Below are 22,313 nucleotides of genomic sequence, written 5' to 3'. Positions count from 1 at the left end.
AAATAAATTACCATATTTGCTGGGGACCCCCTGGAACCCGCTCAAGGACCCCTTGGGGTCCCTGGACCCCACTTTGAGAACCACTGTATTAGTGTACTGCAACTCATTGACACAGGAGATAAATAATTTTAGTTTTAATTTATGTGTATTAGGTCATTTTATAACAATGCTATTAGTTATTTGAAGAATGTTGTTGATAAGAGCCATTTCCCTCTCTTCTCAACACATCACATGACCGGCTCACATCTACATGACAAAACATGGTGTATTCAAAAACAAAGGCAATAACACAGTAGAGGATTTGCTTGAGACAAACTTTTCAAGTAAAATTTATTCAAAACCATAACTATTAACTGTACATTATATATGTATATATTTCATAATTTTAGTAATAATTACAATTTCATTACAGGCAGTCCACTCCAGACATCTTACTGGCATTTTCAACTGAGGGGTTATACTCCAACATTGTCATATGAAATTGGTCTAAAACACCATGGTCCAAACTGTGGCCATAGACAACAAAATGTCTAGCGGGGCCAATTGTCATAACTAATCTCTTAATATTGAGATGCTAAATCTCAACATGGGCAAATTCAAAAAGTATAAATTATTTTATATTTGATAATGATACCAGCCTAGATTTGAAATCTCTGCTCCCATTTTGGAGATGTGTAGGCACAGTGTAATTTTGGTAGTCTGCATGTGTTGTGCACCTAAAACAAGCAGATTTTTTTTTTTTTTACAATATTCTTCTCTGGCCAGGTTTGGACAGGTTTAGTTTAGGATCAATAACTAAAATGCACAGGCAAGATGCACAGGCACAAGATTACAAGGGCATTGGTTTGTCCAGACATAAGTCACATAGCCAATACATACAGTATGCTTACAGTGGCCCAGGGAGTCCACACATGGTCTTACTGATTGATACATGCTATTAATTTATCTTTTTTTCTGACTAAGTATATAGGCAGTAATTTTATTAAAACTTTTACAAAAATGCATTCAATATGTCAAAGTAGACACGGTTGCTATGGGTCGCAATGTCTGCTGTGTGATTTCACTTAGCAGAACATCATTTAGTAGTTGTACTTAGTTATTGTAAAGCGTCCTTGGGTTCCTTGAACGGCGCTATATAAATCCAAGTTATTTGAGTTAAAGGCCCAATCCAGAATTGAAATGCATCACTTCGGAGCTTTGGTTATTTCTCTGGTTGAATATTGGCAATTTTTATTCTCAAAATGAGTCATCTCTTGATCCAAGGTCTGAGTATTTGACAACATAACAGGAGCTGTTGAATGTTTAGTTATTTAACTTAAAGAAAAACTCCACCAATTTTCAACCAGCTTTGTATCATTAGAAAATCAGTATAGTGCATCAGAACAGTTTTACAGTCATTTAGTTTGACAGTCATTGAGTTGATTTGGGTCCACAACTTCACTCAAATCAACTCTCAATAACTGTCAAACTAAATGAATGACTGCAAAACTGTTTACAGCTTTCTGGTGTACTACTGATTTTGTAATTATACAAAGCTGGTTGGAAATCAGTGGAGTGTTCCTTTAAGTGTTTGTTTGTATACATTGAAACAAAAATGAAACTTATGAATGTGTTAGTAGGAATTTGGAAGATGCATTATAGATTGTGTTCTAATCAGCCAGTCCTACCCTTCAAAATAAACGTGTGTTCTAATCAGCCAGTCCTAGCCTTCAAAATAAATACAGGATTGATATATTCATCAATCCATTCCAGATTGGGACTTTTATGTGATTAATTCAATACAAGACAATGTATCTGGTTCAGTATTACTCTTTAGGTCTACTAAAAAGCTACAATCAATTCTAATGTTCTGATTTTCTAAAGCTATAACCAATTCTAGTGTTCTGATTTTGTGTTGCTCCAACTCGTTATTGCGCACTATAATTTGAATCAGTTAGGACAATAGAGGCATAAAACCCTCTGATAACTTTCCAAAGATGATAAGTCACAAGTGATCCTTTCCACACATAAAATAGTGCTGAGGGGTACATGTGTATGATAGTGAATGTTTTCTTGAAAATGAACAATCTAAAACCATTGACAAAGAAGCTTGCTTTGTTCAGACAATTTTATGTTCAATATATTGCAAAGTAATAGCCTGATATCATCATCATGCATCCATTTTCAAAGAAAAACAGGCAAAGTATGCAAAAATATCCGTAATGGTCACCGTTCAACAGTTCCATTGATCCTACTCCTGCATTGACCCTGAAAAGTTTGATCTGTGTTGTTGCAAAGCGACTCGCACTTTCACGAGAAAATGGTCTTTAGGGCTTACTTATAATCACTGATTCATAACAGTGGAGACAATAGAATGTGCTGAAAGATAATGATATAGGATTGAGACCTGCGGCTCCTGGGGAAAGGGGGCCGTGCCTTTGAACCCGCAGCCCAACACCTGCGTTGAGAGGCTCATGTGTTGACGTGGCTGAACAGCTCCTCCATGCTCCAGATGTCCAGCACCAGGTCCTTCTGCTGCCGCTGAGCAGTCCAGATGTTCCACCACCCCAGGCTGGCTGGGGATGGCATCCTAGTTCACCTTTTTCATGCAGCGCCACTGGACAACATTACAAAGCGAGGCAAAAGGAGGCAGTGGGGAAAGGAGTAGGGGGGTGAGGAGGTGCACTGATGGGAGGAGGCGCAGGAGAAGCTAGGTGGTCTGAAACCTCAGCCTTGGCATTTGGAGAAGAGTCTCAAGGTGGAGGAGGAGGGGTTAAAACCAATACAAACAATTGGCCATTTGGTATCTCTGTAATCCAATGTCTATAGGAGGAACTAGCCTGCTGCTGGCCACTCAGATCGCATGCTTTTTAACACGTGCGCATGGTCAAGAGAGGGCTTTTTGGGGTGTCATGCATTCATTCAGTCAGGAATGGTCAGTCTTCTTCTTCTGTGGTGTTTTATGGCAGTTGGCCTCCTTCTGGATTTATCCATCCACTGTTCCCTACATTCTTTAAAACCCGATCCTCAGGAATGAATAACGGATATGATGTCATCAGTGATGATGTCATCCTTCTTCTTCTGTGGTGTTTTATGGCAGTTGGCATCCTTTATGTTGCATTACCGCCTCCTTCTGGATTTATCCATCCACTGTGTTATCAGTGGGGTTGCTACATGACGCACATGGTCCTAGGCCTAAGCTGCCCTTGTTAAAAGTTCACGTGTCAAATCAACTTGTTGTCTGTCTGGTCAAACCTCGTATTCGTGTTGGAGAAACCCTTGACTGCAGTGTGCAGCACTCCAAAAAGAGCATGAATATTGGGGTCTTCCTGAAACAATTGAAGAGGCGTGACGGGAATTGGCTCAGATCCCGACCTGCTGACGTTTCCCAGCCAGCTCAAACACATTGGGAAGGCATCTACAATTTGCACGGAGGTCATGACATATTTTGCAAGACAAGTCGAAGAAACGAAAGTAAAACTTGATGCAAGCAAGACAACAGATCTCATGAGGGCTGAGGCCAACCTGGCTGATGTGGCGTCGTCTGTCCAGGAGCTACACTTTCTGAGTCATGCTGTGAAGATCCAGCTGATCAAACTGGTTGAGTAGTGCGCCATCCATCTTCAAATCTTTTTGCAAGATGTCTGACATAGAAATAAAGGAAAACGGAGCGAGAGGCAGCAGAGCTGAGGCGCAAGCGGCGTTTACGTATTTCGGCCAAACAGCACTCCACATGATCGAGCATGGAAAATAAAGCCTGATAAGGAGACCTCTTGCTTGGAGTCAAGCCCTACACAGACTTTCTGTTCACAGCTCCAGAGGGTGTAGCCATGTGCTGCGTACAATCGAAGGATCCCCCAGTGAACACAGTCCCCGGACGGACCGATCGGTAGAAGAACCAGATGTTGGCTCAGGGAGCAAACAAGTGAGAAGCCCAGAGAAGAAGCAACCCAAGCTGCGGAAAGGGAAAGAGCAGGTGGGGGCACTGGAAAGGAAGAGTGCGCCTGTGTGTATCACTATGTACGGGCCTGTGTGTATCACATTGTGTACGGGCGTAGTTGTCCTGTGTGTATCACATTGTGTACGGGCGTAGTTGTGCAGAGAAGACGTGCGAGGGCACTCGGAAAGGTGCTTTGCGACCAGAACAGCCAAAGCCGCATGGCCCCCTACGGTCCTGCAAAAGAACGATGGAGGAGGGGGGCGATTATCTACATCATACCCCTTGCCTAGCCTGTCTAAACCCAGCCTCCACGTGACCTGTATGTACTATCAGTCACAAAACTTACATTCCAGGCATAGTCTGTGATGTCACGTTAAAGGCTGTGTTCACCCAGGCTACGCCTTGCCCAGACAGTCAGGCGTCGACATCTGATTGCCCCAGTCCGAGAGAGCTCCATGACAGGGACTGCTCCTCAGGTCGGTCTACTTAGATCAGCAATTCCTAACCTGTAGGCTGGGGCCCACTGGTGGGCCACAAACATTTTTGGGGATTTTCGAGTGGGCCATGAGTCGGAGAGGGTTGGGAACCGCTGCCATAGATGAAAGCAGGCGATCTCCAGTATCTGGCTTCTGGCTAGGGGACTTGTTCCAGAGAAGCAGGTCATACTCAGAACCAGCTCAGTGGCCTTGTGGTTTGAGTGTCTGCAGTGTTTGCACACTCAGGTGTGTGTCAATCAGTGGGACTTTACCTTTACCTTACTCCTTGGGGTCTACGACAGAAACAGTGACAGAAGAAGAAGGACGAGTATGTTGAGGAGTGCCGATAAAGGCGGGGAAGCACTTTGAGAGGCAGGTATGCTCCTCTGGGTTCATCTCATTCATTCAGCATTGGAGGCAGGAGTAGACCTGCTGATGTGGAAGAACAGTACTTCAGGGGATAAAACACTTAATAAAATACTTTTTTTTAAATCTATTTTTGATTCCATTTTGTTTTTTGATTGTGAAAATGTATTGTGCTTTTCTCACGTTTTACTGTTCAGTGGAACCGAGCCAAATGAGGACTTGCTTTGAACTTTTTGGGAGTCGACCCACATTCTTCTTAAAACAGGTTTCTTTTTTTTGCGTATGTGAAGTATATCATTCTACTTGTAAAACAAAGAAAAGAAAAATGAAAAAGATAATAGTATATGGTGGCTCTACCAGTACTTCCCAGGAGATAAACATAGCTTTGCTTTTATGTAGTGGACGGACACTGATTATGTGGATGGAGATTTGCTGAGTAAGATTTTGATTTCTTATATCAGAAAGAAAGGGCAAAGTCACAGCAGTTGCACTGTCCAGTGGTGGTTAAGGCATTATTTTCAGGGACGGAGGTTTTTACATGGAGAGAGGGGAAAGCAACATCTGTATGGGGGTTTGGCCCACAGTGAATCTGAATGTGTTTTAGAGCATTTCACGTTTAAGAACAGCTTTCACTGATTTGATTCAGATTTCTCTCCATCTCATTGTAAGGCAAAAATCAGGTAGTGCTTAATTGCTTGCATGCATACTACAATGTATACATCCAACACATGCACTATCTGCAAAAACAATTCCATAAACATTCGCTTGTTCTTCCCTATTATCATCCCAGGCTGTGCCGTTTTCACGCTTCTCAGGGTAAAATGAGCGTAATCCAACAGCTGTGCAATGAGGCGCATTTTTCATCCATTTTCAAATTCACTATTAATCCCTGCCGTCATGCTCCACTGACGCGTGGCTCAGTGGGTGATGATCCCTTTCACTAAACCCTAGAAAAGCCGTTTCTATTTTAAGTCCATTTTAGGACTCTCTGGGTTTTTTGCTCTTTCTCTCAGAGTATAGATGGCAACAGAGATTACATAATTCAGGAGAGTGCTGTAGCGCTCAATCAGCTCAGAATCTGGTAATCGTCACCCCAGAGTCGCCAACGATGAGCCGGGCCATGGAAGGATGAACCTGTAGAAGATTGAGAGATCGTAAACATTAATACCACCGATAGGTCTGCTACTGAGATTAACATTAACGCTTACATGAAATAAACAAATAGCTGGCACACTGAAGGGCTCCAATGTCCACTTCTTTATTGCAGCAGGGTTGGACCTCAGAGCAATAAAGAAGTGACCATTGAAGCCCTGCAGTGTGTGAGCGGTTTATTTCAGTTCAGAAGCTGCCCTCTCTAGTTTGGATGTGCATGCATGCTCCTATTAGCAATACCACTTACTACTGTACATCAAAATACATGTGCTGCACAGCACACACGTGCTCCCACATAGCCACCCACAAACACACCTTCACCTCTTCATTACCACATAGCCACCCACAAACACACCTTCACCTCTTCATTACCACATAGCCACCCACAAACACACCTTCACCTCTTCATTACCACATAGCCACCCACAAACACACCTTCACCTCTTCATTACCACATAGCCACCCACAAACACACCTTCACCTCTTCATTACCACATAGCCACCCACAAACACACCTTCACCTCTTCATTACCACATAGCCACCCACAAACACACCTTCACCTCTTCATTACCACATAGCCACCCACAAACACACCTTCACCTCGTCATTACCACATAGCCACCCACAAACACACCTTCACCTCTTCATTACCACATAGCCACCCACAAACACACCTTCACCTCTTCATTACCACCCACAAACACACCTTCACCTCTTCATTACCACATAGCCACCCACAAACACACCTTCACTTCTTCATTACCACCCACAAACACACCTTCACCTCTTCATTACTGGAAAATATTGAGACAAAGCATTCAAGCAAAGAGAGCATTTCTCCCACCTCAGGAAGTGCACTGCAAAGCATTACAAGTTTCTATTTCTTATCTTTGTGGCTCTATAACCTCTACATTTAAAGCAAATGTAGTGTATTTGAATCTTTCTGAAAATGCCTCAGCATGCCCTTATCCAGCTATCCCGATAACAAACTATGGTTTTTATACAACTGTGGCCTGAACAAAGATGCTGCATGGGTTCATGGTGAATTTGAGTTTGGCTTCACTTGAAACGTTACAGATGACTTGCCAATGCTATTAAATACACATGACTTTATCCAAACTCCAACGCACACTACAGCATCATGAGCATGCACTTTACCATCCCCTAACCTTAGCCACCTTAATGCCATGCTCTAGCCAGTGAGCGACAAAGGATGACACAGATCACATCTCTGCATAACAAGTACAGTCAGTACAAAGCACCATTTGTTCTCCTTCTGACCTGTGCTTGAAGAGGCCCGTAGGGAACCACAAACACACCTTCACCTCTTCATTACCACATAGCCACCCACAAACACACCTTCACCTCTTCATTACCACATAGCCACCCACAAACACACCTTCACCTCTTCATTACCACATAGCCACCCACAAACACACCTTCACCTCTTCATTACCACATAGCCACCCACAAACACACCTTCACCTCTTCATTACCACATAGCCACCCACAAACACACCTTCACCTCTTCATTACCACATAGCCACCCACAAACACACCTTCACCTCTTCATTACCACATAGCCACCCACAAACACACCTTCACCTCTTCATTACCACATAGCCACCCACAAACACACCTTCACCTCGTCATTACCACATAGCCACCCACAAACACACCTTCACCTCTTCATTACCACATAGCCACCCACAAACACACCTTCACCTCTTCATTACCACCCACAAACACACCTTCACCTCTTCATTACCACATAGCCACCCACAAACACACCTTCACTTCTTCATTACCACCCACAAACACACCTTCACCTCTTCATTACTGGAAAATATTGAGACAAAGCATTCAAGCAAAGAGAGCATTTCTCCCACCTCAGGAAGTGCACTGCAAAGCATTACAAGTTTCTATTTCTTATCTTTGTGGCTCTATAACCTCTACATTTAAAGCAAATGTAGTGTATTTGAATCTTTCTGAAAATGCCTCAGCATGCCCTTATCCAGCTATCCCGATAACAAACTATGGTTTTTATACAACTGTGGCCTGAACAAAGATGCTGCATGGGTTCATGGTGAATTTGAGTTTGGCTTCACTTGAAACGTTACAGATGACTTGCCAATGCTATTAAATACACATGACTTTATCCAAACTCCAACGCACACTACAGCATCATGAGCATGCACTTTACCATCCCCTAACCTTAGCCACCTTAATGCCATGCTCTAGCCAGTGAGCGACAAAGGATGACACAGATCACATCTCTGCATAACAAGTACAGTCAGTACAAAGCACCATTTGTTCTCCTTCTGACCTGTGCTTGAAGAGGCCCGTAGGGAACCAGTTCTCCATCCACAGTAAGTGTTCCCCTTGTAGACAGAGGCTGCAGTCTGAAGGCCCTGCAAGAAACGTGGCTCACATATGGCGAACTAAGGGAGTGGTGGGTTCCTCTTTCCATGGCAAAGAACAGTCTCAGCAGAGTGGCTCTGGAGATCCCTGCCCGCACAAAGGTCAGGTGGATTAACCCATCGTCAAACCTGGCCTGGGGCGCAGCATGGAGGTCAGCCCCGAGGTGGGTCTGATAAAGGGCCAGGACCAGGACAAAGTCCCCTTCAATGGTGACCCAGTCCCTGGTAGGGAGGGGCTGGTCGAGGGGGGGCAGCAAGTCATCCCTGGGGGGGTTGAAAGGCAGTGAGGCGAAGGGACGGTTCTTATGGGGCCCAGCTGGCTCGGCAATGTGAAAGGTGAATGGTGAGGATGGTGTATGGAAAGAGGGTGAGGGCGAGGTGGAATTTGGGGTGTTGGGACGGGGGATGAGGTAGGAGGAGGAGTGGGGTGATGCGCAAGAAGGGGAAGATGGGGGTGTGGGGGAGAGAGAGAGAGAGAGGGAGGGGAGTTTAGGGGGGAGGGAGTTTGAGTGGGAGTGTTGGAGGAGGGAGAGGGGCCTGGGCCGGGACGCATTCTGGTTCTGGTCCAGGGTCTTGGGCTTGTAAGAGAAGGGAGAGTGTCGAAAGGGAGAGGAGATGGTGAGGGCTCGTTCACGAGCAATGTCCATTGGGTAGGGCTCTCTCTGGAAGTAAGTGCCATTCAGATCCATGTCCTCTACCCCATACGACGTCTCAGAAGCTGGGTCAGGCTCCCGACTGAGGCGCTGGTTGAACAAGGCGTTGGCTATCTGGCTTGAAGGGGCTGAATTCTTTCTTAGTGCTGGCCTGGCTTCCTGAAGGCCATCTTGGTAACTGAACCCCCCTGGCTCCTCATCTGCCTCTCGCCCCATGTCTACCCCGTAGCTCTCCCTGAGCTCTCGAGCATGCATTACCCCCTCCTTGCCCCGCTCTTCCTCCTCCATCTCACTCAAGTCTTGCTCTACTCTCCCCTCACCTTCCCTTGTATCTTTGCTGCCCCCCACCCTTCCCAGGCTGCATTCATCCCTTTCGTTCGATTCTGAACTCGTCCCCGACCTCTCCTCTTCTCCCTCCATCTCAATCTCCCCCTCCATTTCCCTCTCTCTATCCTCAGCCAGGCTGCTTGCCCGCACTACGCCAGTCCCTCCTCCCCTGGCCCTCTCCCTTCTCCTCTCCCTTTCTCTCTGCCTCTCCAGCTCCCTTTCCCGCTCTCCCTCGCCCCTGCGCAGGCTCCTCTGTTCGCTGATGCCAATGTCCGAGCAGGTGCGGTGGATGGGCGGTCGGCAGAAGCCATCCAAGCCCTCCGTGATGCTGCGGGAGAGGGGTCTCCTCGGAGGGGGAGGGCTGGCATCTGGTGATGAGGAGACAATAGAGGGTGGTAGGTAGGACAGTCGACCTTTGTAGGAACGGAGGGAGGCTATGCGCACCAGGGTGCCCAGGGTGAAGCGAGCCGAACCCAAGCCACGATACCTGAAACAGTTGAAATAGTGAAATAGTTTTGTCAAACTATCAATTGTACTGAGGTAAAGTGAGCATGATGAAACGTGTTGTGCTCTACTGAAGCCCACAATGGCTGTTCTTGTAAGCAGAGATAGTAAAGTTTCAAAAGCTATACACAGACCTCTCACTCTCAATATCCACGTCGGACACAAAGCCCCAGGCAACAGAGAGGAAAGAGAACAGTCTTCTGGGAGCTGAAGTACGGCCGCTGTGGGGCGGAGCAGGGCTTGTTGTCACAGAGACCAGGTCCATGGGTCGGACGCCGCCTCGACACAGCAGAAAGCAGCAGTTCAAAAGGAGCGGCTCCCGAAGGCACATATCATACCTGAGGGAAAGGCAAAGAAGACAACACTGTCTTCTGTCAGTACAGATAAAGACAGAGCCCTTTCTCTATTCAGATATGATATCTAGCTCTAGATCAGTAGGTCCAAACAAAGACAACACTGGCAATATTGTGCTCTTTTAATTGAAGACTAGATGTAGGTGAACCTACTCCACTAGGGCAGAAAACTAACAACTTGTGAGCTTGGAATTGTAAGGCTATATCTGACTGTTTTATCTAGATATTCATGATCTCTTCATGTTAGCTGCATGTCATTGCAATGCTCGTGTGTTATATTTCCTGTTTAAAAATAGGGATGGGGCCGATCCGATCCAATATCGGTATCGGGTGCCGATATTGGCACTAATTCACGGATCGGAATCGGAATAAATAAATAAATAAATAAATGTTTTCAATTCCAGCGCGGGCCGCACGCTGGCCGTAACTTGGCTGGCCGTAATTTGCCCATGTATAATAGTATCCTTCTTTGCCTTGTATATTTTCTTAATTTTGTCTGCTTTTTGCAAGGTATATTTAAAAAAAATCTTTAATTGGCCAAATCTTTGCCTATACTGTATATTCAAGAAAAATATTGGTATCGGCATAATATCGGTATCGGCAGATATCCAAATTCAGGTATCGGAATCGGATCGGAAGTGAAAAAATGTGGATCGGTGCATCCCTATTTAAAAACATTTGAGTTCAATATTTAAAAAGACAAACCAAAGTAACCAAAAAGTCAAATGTCTGATGCTCAATATGTCAGAACTGCACTCCACCGAGACAGAATATTATAATTCCAAGGTCTAGTGGCGCAAAACAACCCAGAAACATAGTAACAGGACAACCCATCAGGAAACAGGGAGAGGGTTAAAGATGGAGGGGCAACAAGAAAAATGAAAATGGCCGATTACTCAAGCAGTTGCAATGATTTCAACAAAGAAAGCGGACATTAGGGATGTCACGATACTAGAGTTTCTACTTCGATACCAGGAAAATATCGATACTCGATACCACGTGAAGGGGGGATGAGGACACATCAAGAGGCATAAAAATAAAGTTAGACAGATGGAATGACAGACGCACACTTCTCCATAAACTAGGCCTGATCAAACTTTGAACTTAGACAGTAGATTACCCCTGCTCTAGCCATCAGAACACGTCTAGCTTGTTGCACTGATGGTATCGGAACTGTTGCAAATGAGCATCGTTTCCATTTCAAATTTTTAGTATTGATACTTATCGATACTATCGATACCTGTTGCAAATGAGTATTGTATCCGATTCAAATGTTCAGTATTGATACTTTTCGATACTATCAATACTTTTGACAACCCTAGCTGACATAGCGAGATATGAGATATGAAGTACAACACTTATCTTTGATAAATAAAAGTAGGTTAAGTTGTAAGATTAGCACTTCTTGCCTTCACAGAGCAGAATGTTTATCTTAGAGCCACACTGAGACATTTATGGACCAATTGAGAAATTCATAGTTGTGTGGCAGCAGGGGTGAGTCAGTTGAGTCAGACACTGACACACCTTAGCATCCACACTGTCTCATGCAGAGGAGAGTGAGAGACACACTTACCCTGCATGGTGGTTAACGGCGCCAGCCAGTGCATTTCCAGAGCCGCAGGGCAAAATGCCCACGGGCGTCTTTATTGCTTGTTCCCAGTCAGATCGCTCCATCAGCCCATTAATGACCTGCGGGGCACACAGCACATTAAAGGTGCATTCAGCGATGTTTTTGTGTCAAAATAAGTGTTAAATGGCTCTATATATTCTGACAGCATTCACTGAAATAGTGTTTGGTCAGTAACTTGGAACTCCCAACCCACCACTGTCCTCTATCTCTCTCCTGTAGTCCTGCAGGCAGGGCGGACGTATCTCCACAACCGTAACTCATAGAGACTCACGGATGGCAGCGTTGGATTCGGGGTGGAAAAAATACATAGTTGTTCAGAGGCATCGCGATCTGACCTTCCGTTTCCCAGAAAATTCCCAGATTTTTTTTTTGTGTCGACCTGCCACTATCCAATCAGAAAAATGTTTACATTTTCTGGGAAACAGAAGGTCAGATCGCGATGCCTCTAAAGCACTATGTATTTTTTCACCCCGAATCCAACGGCTGTTGTGGATACGTCCGCCCTGCATGCAGGGCTACAGGAGAGAGATAGAGGACAGTGGTGGGTTGGGGGTTCCAAGTTACTGACCAAACACTCCATTTCAGTGATTGCTGTCAGAATATAGAGCCATTTAACACTTATTTTAACACAAAAACATCACTGAATGCAGCTTTAATAAAGACAAATCGAGGATCTAGAGCTGTACTTATGGACAACATGTCTCCATCCAGTTAGACATTTGTGACCTGCTCTCACAAAATCAGTCACATTGACCCCAATATACATTGACTTGTATACACTGTTGGAAAGAGGCGAACGTAAGCTTTCTGCTGATATCAAAATTATCATTGTACTCCAAAGATTGAGTGAGATACACCCCTTTATGTCTTGACTGTTTCTAAACTATGTTTTTGAGAAAAACAGCCTCAAAGTTTGACAAAGTAAGCTAGTTCTGCTTGTAGGGCTGTCTTCGACTCAGAATTCTGTCAGTCCAATCAGGCGACTGAGTCCCCCAAAGCGCACTCCCTGAGTTTGAAGTCGATCAGATGAATGGCTATCAAAAATAAAGCGCTTTTTGTGTTGCCAGTAGGTGGTGCTGTGCCGAATTGCACGAAATTCGTCACTGCACTGTGTCGAGTTCCCATCAGCACACTCCCCAAATTTGAAGTCGATCAGACGAACGGTTCTTGAGATACGCAAAGGACAGAGAGAGAGAGAGAGAGAGAGAGAGAGAGAGAGAGAGAGAGAGAGAGAAAGAGACACACAGGCAGACGGATTGCTGGCATTATACTTAGGATATGATGAAACCCCAAAACAGCCAAAATCTAATATTTTCTCATAAAATCATGTTTCTACACAGACGGGCCTCTGCTACATGTGACTGATTTTGTCAGAGCAGGTTAATCCTAACCCCTAACATCAAGCTCACTTGGCCCACGCACAAACAAAAGCTTTACACACCTCATGCAGCAGGCCATCGCCAGAAACGATGATGATGCCATCCCACTCTGGGAGTGAAATCTCTTTGATAAGCTCCCTGGCATGGTTCTGACGCTCTGAGACAACAGAGATTAGAGACAGTCCAATCAGTCTTAAATCTCGTTTTATGTACGTATGTTTTATGTAACTTTACGATACGTCTTGATGGGCAGGGCTGTGTGTTACCTGTCTGTATCAGGTTGTAGCTGATGTTTGCCTCCCTTATCATCGGGAGGATGTGGGTCTGACACCACTGCATTGCCTGGCCCCTCCCACTGAAGGGGTTGACCAATAACAGTAGCCGCCTGGGACGAGGTAGCAGACTTCTTGAAAATTCTATAAAGAAATGGGAGAAAATCAATGAGTTAATACTCTGTGTCTCACTTCATCCAGAACAAAGGAAAGAAGTAGAGGCTCAGACAGTGCACTTGCAAAACCAACCAACTGGGACGTAAGCCAAGCTGTCATACAGTGTTCCCCAAACCTGCTGTGTGAGTGCATCCAACCGTTCAAACATCCTTTTTTTTTTTACCTCATTGGATCCCCTTCACACACTGAAGAGAGAGCATCTATTAATCATTCAAATTCTGATACATGACAAATATTAGCACTCAATATCCAGGGATGGGAAAACAAGGTGGATCAGCAGGACACAGGGAATTCCAGATGGCTGTGTAAGAAGTGACTCATCAAATATCTATCAATCAAACTGGTGCAGAGAAGCGGTCAAACAAGCACACATGCCAGTATAATCTATTAATAACATTGTTTTCTCTACTACACTGGCAGAGGTATGAGGGGGGAAAGGCTGCCTACGGAAAGCTTACTGATGGCAAGGGTGCAGATTCAAGGAGGGAGATTAAATGACTGCACTATCAGAGAGTCTTGGATTATGCAGGAGGAAATTCATCCACGACAAGTAAAATCGCTACAAACCCCATCTAACCAGTCCAGTACCCTAATATGTATCAAATGTGTATTACAAAGGACAGCAAGGGAGTGAAAAATGGGGAGATTAGGTAAGGGCTGTGACAGAGACATGAGAAAGAATAGAGGCTATGTAAGCAAAGTGGAAGAGAAAGAGAGGGGTCAGACAGTCTGGAGGGATGGGGGGGGGGTTGACAAAATTGAGGAAAACACGGTGGATGGCAACAGAGTATGAATGAGGCGAGCAGACAAGGGCAAAACAGGGGATTGAGAAAAGATCAAAACGACTGATACAGACAGCTGTATCAGTGGTGGAGGAAGCACACAGTGGTGTGATAGGTAGGAAAACGAATGCTAGAGAGATCAGACAGAGAAAGGTAGAATTGACTGGAGCGCACAAAATCACTGGCAAACAAATTTAATAAGGTACGTTTGGACGCGAGCAGCGTCTTCTTCAGAGTCAAACTCTCAACAGGTTTGACTCTGAAGAAGACGCTGCTCGCGTCCAAACCTTAGTTTTTGTACCTTATTAAATTTGTTTGCCAGTGATTTCGTGTGCTCCAGTCAATTTTACATTTCCAGTATTCTGTCCTCGTCTGAGAGCACCGACCTCCCCTTGTGGAGGGGCTGTAGCGCAAGAGATTCCTTCTACAAGATTAGACAGAGAATGAAGGAGTACAGATGAAGTCTAAAAGGGAAGATGGAGACAGGAAAAGATGGCGACGCGTGAATGGGTAGTGGTGAGAAAGAGGCGTACAGATGGATGGAGGGTAACACTGAGCGTGGCCTTGCTATCTGTTCCATTATGGAGGTCTGGGGGGATAGCGCATGGGAAGGGCTGGGAAGCTGCAGTGGCCCCACCCTCTTTGTCTCTACATTAGATACTGAATGATACAGACCATGTGGGCAGGACAGATAAGGGCAGAGAGAGAAGGAAGTAAAGTATTAGATAAACAAACAAAAAAGTTCTCACGTCATATGTTCTCACGTCAACAAACTAACAAATAACTATCTAGACAAAAGGCTTATAATAAATCCCCTTAGCCTAGAGGGCTTCAAAGTGGGAGGCGGGCCTCCCCAGGGGGGCTCCAAACCGTTTCGGGGGAGGCTCAGGGAATGGAAGTGAAAACAAATGATGTTATTACATTAGTTATCAAAATGAGATCACATATCCACCTTATTTCTAGCGGCCATGATGCCTATGGGTTTTTCTTCCGGTGTAATCCTCCCAGCCTTGTTGCTGACAGCTTGACAGCCGTCTGGGCGAACGGAGCAAATCACTAATCAGGTCCAGCTTGGCAAAAATTGCGTCGATAAATATCCCTTTAAGAGCGCAATGCATCATGTGTAATCGCCTACTGTGGCTAATGTTAGCTAGCTATGTTACATGGCAGTAAAACGCCACTGAATTACCAAATTGATATAACTTTTAACCATTTCGAGTAACACTGTTTCCATACGGATCATCAGCGTTAGTTTGCTGTTTATAACCATAACGTGGCTATATTTGTCACGTTCTCTATCTAACTCTGATACACTGAAAATACTTGGCGGCGGGCCATAGCGTCTCTGTCGATGATTTGATTTGACAGTTCTGGGCACTGGCGTTGACTTGGCGTTGGCCAATCTTGGCGTGTTCCACCCCCAAATCAATTGTGTTCCGGCACAAAGCGAGTGGCTTCCAGGAGGAACAGGCTCTCTGAGTCGCACACCACTAATGTTATTTTAGAGCAGTGCAATAAATACAATATTCCTGGAACGCGCTAAACAGTTACATGTCCTCTGAATTCTACATCAAATAAAGACAATACTGTTTGTTTTATTTGGTATGTTACATACTTATTGGCGAAGTTATGTTCAATTCAGCCAGGGTACAAGGGAGTATAGGCGGCCATCTTTTCAAATCAAGTAGAATACCGTTTTAGGAAATGGCAAGCTGCAACAATAAGTCAGGTTAAACCGGACCTTGTACCCATAATTATTTGTACAGCGGGGCATTCAAAAATAAGGTGGATAACATAGCCGAAATGTGTGTGATTTGGTTAAAGAGAAGTAGTAGTAGTAGTAGTTTGTTTTCCCACTTTAACTTATGCACCTGGTGTACTCTGTCAAACGGTGATCAGGCTATCTTGCCTTAATTGTTGAGTTTCTGCCTATGGGATCAAACACCATTCATGCTCCCATATGCAACCAGGTATTGAGCGAGGGGGGCACCTTTTCCCAAGTTTTGTCTGAGGGGAGGCCCACAGTCTCAGACTTTGAAAACCCCTGCCACCATAGCCCATGAGGGTGTGTTATTATTAATCCCCATTTGTTTTCATAGTGCCCTCTGAAGTATGCACTATACATACAAGGTCTTTGCTATAACAAGGTCTGTGTGACAATAAGCTATGGTTAGCCAACATGCTCTACAAAGGAGGCACAAATCAACGAGGCATGAGTCAGCCCTTTTGTGGCTTCATGTAGCAAATAACAGGAATAAAAGACTTGTTTATAAAGACAATATCAGTGCTTCCTCAGTGATTGCCAAAGCCAAAACTATCAATAGGCTATTCCTCTTCTAATAAGCCATCCAGTAACATTCAACAATGTATCAATGATCAGTACTCAGACACAGGCAACAATGTATCAATAATCAGTACTCAGACACAAGCAACAATCTTGAAAAGCCAGGCTTTGGCGAGCCACACACTCACCAGTGTCAGCAGTGACGGTCACCCCCCTGAGCAGGCACTGCACAGCGGCCGACCACCTCTCAGCTTCGGGCCTGCTTTCCGCCAGGTAGGCCCTCACCTGCCTGCGCCTAGACACACCTTTCCGCCGCTTGCCCGGGGGGTACCAGTACAGCACCAAGAGCGGGGGCGCAGGGGCACGAGGGCAGCTGCACCCCACCAGCTCCGATAACGGCAGTAGGAGACGGGCTTCCTTCCCTGTTCGCGGTGACAGGCGCTGGATGTGCACGTGGGTGTGGGTGAGGGTCAGGGCGTAGTTGGAGGCCGGAGCCAGTGTAGGGGAGGCAGCAGGGGAGAGCCCCCCCGGACCACCAGGGCTGTTGGGACAGCTGTTACTGTTGCTGTTACTGCCTGTTCCCCAGCTAGCAAACTGGCCATGAAGGAGGGCTTCTGCTGGGGACGGTGAAGGCGGTTCTGGAGATCGCATCCTCACTGCTTTGTGGGACACAGTTTAGCAGGTGAAGCAAACAAAAAAAATGCAATCTACTGTAAAAAGATTTCTTCTAAAAAGTCAATGGGTAGTATGTCATACAGTCAGAGGCTTGAAAGATGGAATTGGGCAGCTCTTCAAGATTTGCCGGGAAACTGAAAATGTATCTGGTCTGACAACTTGATCCCTAAAGCCTCCTTAAAATCATTCTTCCTCTTCAGTGCATGGATTCAAGAGACAATGTCCCAAAAATAGAGTTCTGGTTTTGTATCCATCTGTCCAGTTCAGAAGTACTTCTTCATCCGAGAGGAAAAAGCAGCTTCCAGTTTGAAGGTGCTTCTGTTTAGAGTATGAATCCAGTGGCGATGGAAGTTGCTAAAGACCAGTCTTTATGTCGAGCTCAAATCTATTCAGACACAGTTGTCAGTTTCTACAGTTTCTCAGCACTGTCAGTTGAAAAATGGACAGAAAATATTTAAAAACATCAAATCCCAGATAAAAGAGGCTTAAACAATTTGCCTTCATTAAACAACTGCTTTCACAAGGATTGCACAAGCACAAACTAAATATATTACATTATAATTTAAACCCGCCTATTGTGATAACAATACAGGGCAGCTTAAGAACAGTTGTTCAACATCAATAACGATTTAAATAATACAACAAATGAACACAACTGAAACTACGAATTGCAATGGCAAAGTATGAAAACTACAAACATAAACAACATAAACAAATACACCTTGGTTGGACAAGGAGACTACAGCAATTAAATTAAGTCTTCAAAAAAAGGATTTGTGGAATATGTGGTAAGTGCTGGTCAAAATGTAATAAATGCCACAAAAATATGATAAGAGCAAGCTTCTTCAAAGTCTTAGATACCTGTATTGCAATATTTCAGTGATATATGGGAGGCAGCTGACTAGGCCAGTCCTCTTAACAGTAGTGTGATACATAAAAGTTTCACCCAAACAATTTTCCCTGCATTTTTTCCCTTCTTCTAGAAACAGGAGGGTGGACACTAGGAAAGACAGATGGGAGACTAGACAACAAAAACAAAAAACAAAAACAAAACAAAAGACAAACAAGGAGACAGCTCCAGGTGGGTCCTTGGTTTATGTCATGATAGTGTCTTTGAGTCAAGTGTCATGTTCCTTCCCATAGATGTGTGTTCCTGTACGAAGGAGAGGAGAAATGACAAGTCAATAATCCAACTGTAGCAAAAAAGAAGAGCAGAGCTGTAATGAGAGTGGGCTATCCAGTATCCACCTACAGGTGGTTTGCAGACATGCATGAAATATACATGAAAGAGAGGGGAGTGTTATGTGGAAGGACTCTGATAAGAGGAAGAGATTATGCTTAGAGGGTGAGGCAAAGCAAGACCCATTATGCCCCTTGACCTCAGTCATGTCTTCGTTGAAGCACACAATGACTCAGAGTCACACATCCTCAATAGCATTGCTGAGACAGATATTAATTTGGATGAAAGGTTGTCTAAGAAATGAGCACACATTTTGATAGTTGCACATTGAGACTTCTGTCCAGAAGGGTTTGGAGCTATAAAATCTCTTTCACAATAGTTGAGATCATAAAGACGGATGGCCTGGACTGCACTGGGTTTCTGAGATGTTTTGTAATAGACATTAGACAACACCTGACAATTGGGCTTCATAAAACCATAACTGGTCACAAAAAGTCCATATAACATGTGCTTGGAGTCTCAGCAATATACTGATAATCAAAATAACCCCAAGCAGCTCTCTGGCATAGATTTGCTGAAAGATTTGCATTGCAGAAACATACTGAGAATTAAAATAACTCCAATCAGCTACTTCCGTTTACAAAAACCACCATGTCTGGGACGACTGATCGTGTCACGAGATGCTCTCATTTCACACATTTGACAACTCTACACGTAACTTGTGTTAGATATTTTCCAATCCAAGTGGCTCTCTCTGTGTAGCAGGTAATCATTATGACATTTGCTATAATTGCTGTCCTCTTATAATGTATGGTACAATACATAATTTCAAAATGTATTTGATGGCAGGCTTCACCTGACTTTCTTCTTGAGACTTGTGTCAAAAACGTTATGTGTCTCTAGAATCTCTAGACTATTACCCACTATACTCAACTAAGCACTAAATTAATAAACTCATCACATTTCTAAAGCACATTGAAGAGGGTTGTATAATATTTAATTTTTTATAGTTTTATAATAGGCGGAGAACGTTATGCAAGCTGAGGTAATGAGCTAAATCAATAGTTGGCAGATGTCCTTGCCTGATTAAAAAAATAATGAAAAAAAATAACTTCACTGATGCCCATTGTTGCACCTTACGTCCTTGAAATGCAGGGCGGGGACAGGCTAATTTTGTCCCCCACACAATGAGGCTGCTGAGTGACTTCTTTTTGACGTTAGTGACGTGCTTTTTTGGGCAGAATGTCAGATGGTTCATAGTTTGGACTCAAGAGCCTCTCTAGACGATCAGCTGGTTAGACTCTTTAGTTAACTAGCATTAGTTATCAAAAGAAGCTTGTTCGTTAGACTTTAACCGATGCCATCCACCAACGTTAGCTTGTTGACAGGCTTAGCTAGCCAGCTAACGTAACCAACAATCAACGTAGCTACAGTAAACTGCTGCCTGACAAGCACGACATACGTCAGTGTAGCTAACGTTAGTAGTTTTGTTAGTTAACGCCATAGGTTACCGCTAGCTGAAGCTAAGAACTTGCTGCATTCTTTAAAAAAAAAACTTTATTCTCCATAAAGTTACACAAGATAGCGATGAGTAAAATAATGCGCTCCCAATTATTTCCAATATTTTGTGTCTCGGCTCTCGGTCTGGTTCACAAGTTATCCAACCAGGCTGAAATGGGAGATAAATGAGTTAGCTAGCAGTAGCTGTCGTTATGATTCCAAGCATGTGTGGCGGAGTAATGCGATTCTGGGTTTCTTTTATAAATAGTGCAACCATAGCAAGAAACAAAACTGAATCTAATAAAGCAACAAATAAATAAAAACAGAGAAGTTAACATTACCTCATCTTGTCTCCCCCCACGACGACAAAAAGTCGCTTGCACTCCCCTCGCTCTGAAAGCTTTGGTCCGTTCAGGAAGTGTCCGAGACAGGAGGCGCAGCAGTTTTGAGCGGCGGAGAGGAAATCCAATGGTGATAAGGAAAACATTGCGACACCCACCGACATTCTCCAATCATTGACAGACTATCACTTCCTGGCCAAGGTAAACCCGTAAAACGTGTTGAGGAATACATGGCTACATAGACCCCCCCTTAACTGATAGTCTCGGAGCAATTTGATTTCGGCAAGGCACAGCGCAAGTTGTAGCTCAAACATGCATGTGTGGACAGGCTAAAGTGTTCTCCATATCCGAAGGTTATGGATAAATTGACCGGCATTTATCGTCTGTTACCAATGACAGTCTGTTACCATTCAAAGTAGGCTAGCTTAATAAGCACTTACTAGTTAGCTAATAGCTTACTAACAGGTATAGCTTATAGCTTATTAAGATACTATCTGTTGTTATTCATGTTCTTTGTGCAAATAAACAAACAAAATAAACAATAAACACTTACTCTGGAGATGATGTACCACTTGTGCTCTTCTCCCTACTTATAAACTTATAACACTTATAAAGCCTCAGCCAGGCGGTAATGCAACATAAAGGATGCCAACTGCCATAAAACACATGACAATTGCTAAAGTGACATCACTGATGACATCACAATTGCTCAAGTGACATCACTGATGACATCACTGATACATGACAATCGTGACATCACAATCATGGCACACATGCCACCCGCCCACTTCTGCCAGAAAGCCATTAGAAGAAGAAGAAGAAGACTTTCAGGAAAGACCAACAAAAGAGGAGAGGGGATCGGGTTTTACAGAATGTAGGGAAACAGTGGATGGATAAATTCAGAAGGAGGTGGTAATGCAACATAAAGGATGCCAACTGCCATGAAACACCACAGAGGAAGAAGACCTTCAGGATTCATTTGCCCAAGATCTTCATGCTGCAGATGCCATCTATCTGTACCAAAAAACAAATACCTCAGACCTTTGATGAAGAACATGGTTGTCCAAAGAAAAAGAGCAGACAGCTATTTAGAACAGAATGATGATGAGCAAATTGCACTTGGAGACCTAACTGTGAAAATTGAACAATACCTTGAAGTGGTGATCAAATAATCATTACAGAAATCAATGGCAAACCAGAAGTGGTTACATTGAAGCCGAAGGCCTCAAATATTTTGAGTGCATTTTTGCATGCATCTAGGAAGGACAATAATGATGTTGCATATCCCTCAAAATATATTATCTGCCAAAGGAAACATGGAAACCCTTCAGCTTCTCCTCAAATAACTGTTTGCTGGCAAGAACTGTGAGTTAAACATATCTGCAATAGGACAGGCCATGCGGGCAGCAAGGGCAAGGGTTCTCATCACGCCATTACAGATAGGATTGACAAATGCATCAACAATTTGGATCTAGATTTTTGGTGAAAACACTTGGTAACCATTCGATTCTGTTCCTCATATCAGGAGGTGAAAAAGTTGAGTCAAGTGCAGCTGCTTCTCAAGGAACATACCTCCCTGGCAATGTTGAAGGCCACTTCATTCAATATATTGCTGATAATGTTGACCATAACATCAGAACCATTGATGGCCACAACACATTACATGGTATGGGCCTTATAGCTGGAGTTACACCAGAGAGCCAAACCAGTACCTCTGATACTGTAGCTGTGACATCATAGCAGCAGTTGGACACATCAATATCCACATGTGGAAATCAGAGACCCCTGGCCTTTCATACATGTCCTATGGGAGGATTGAGAATGCCACAGGTGGGTGATTCTCATGAACATGGTACAACTCATAGCAAAAGTCAAAGATATCAAGAAGATATCAAGTAGGATATAATTTCACCATTCAAATT

The 22,313-nt window shown here is 44.0% G+C and overlaps 1 protein-coding gene across 1 annotated transcript; it reads right to left on the bottom strand.

Annotated features, from left to right (window-relative positions):
* Positions 1-405: 405 nt before the first annotated feature.
* On the bottom strand, positions 406-20,453 carry sphk2 (sphingosine kinase 2). The gene is made up of 8 exons (XM_083639642.1): positions 20,392-20,453; positions 16,884-18,523; positions 13,447-13,596; positions 13,243-13,337; positions 11,745-11,860; positions 9,953-10,156; positions 8,241-9,801; positions 406-5,895 (listed from the first exon to the last, which is right to left on the bottom strand). Exons 2-8 carry the CDS (start codon positions 17,344-17,346, stop codon positions 5,833-5,835), a joined length of 2,652 nt encoding a protein of 883 aa, XP_083495768.1. The 5' UTR covers positions 17,347-18,523; positions 20,392-20,453; the 3' UTR covers positions 406-5,832.
* Positions 20,454-22,313: the final 1,860 nt, after the last annotated feature.

Source organism: Poromitra crassiceps (genome assembly GCF_964638095.1).
Source record: "Poromitra crassiceps genome assembly, chromosome: 1".
Taxonomy (NCBI): Eukaryota; Metazoa; Chordata; class Actinopteri; order Beryciformes; family Melamphaidae; genus Poromitra; species Poromitra crassiceps.
Note: the sequence above shows the minus strand (reverse complement) of the source record. Positions and strands in the feature narration are given on the sequence as shown.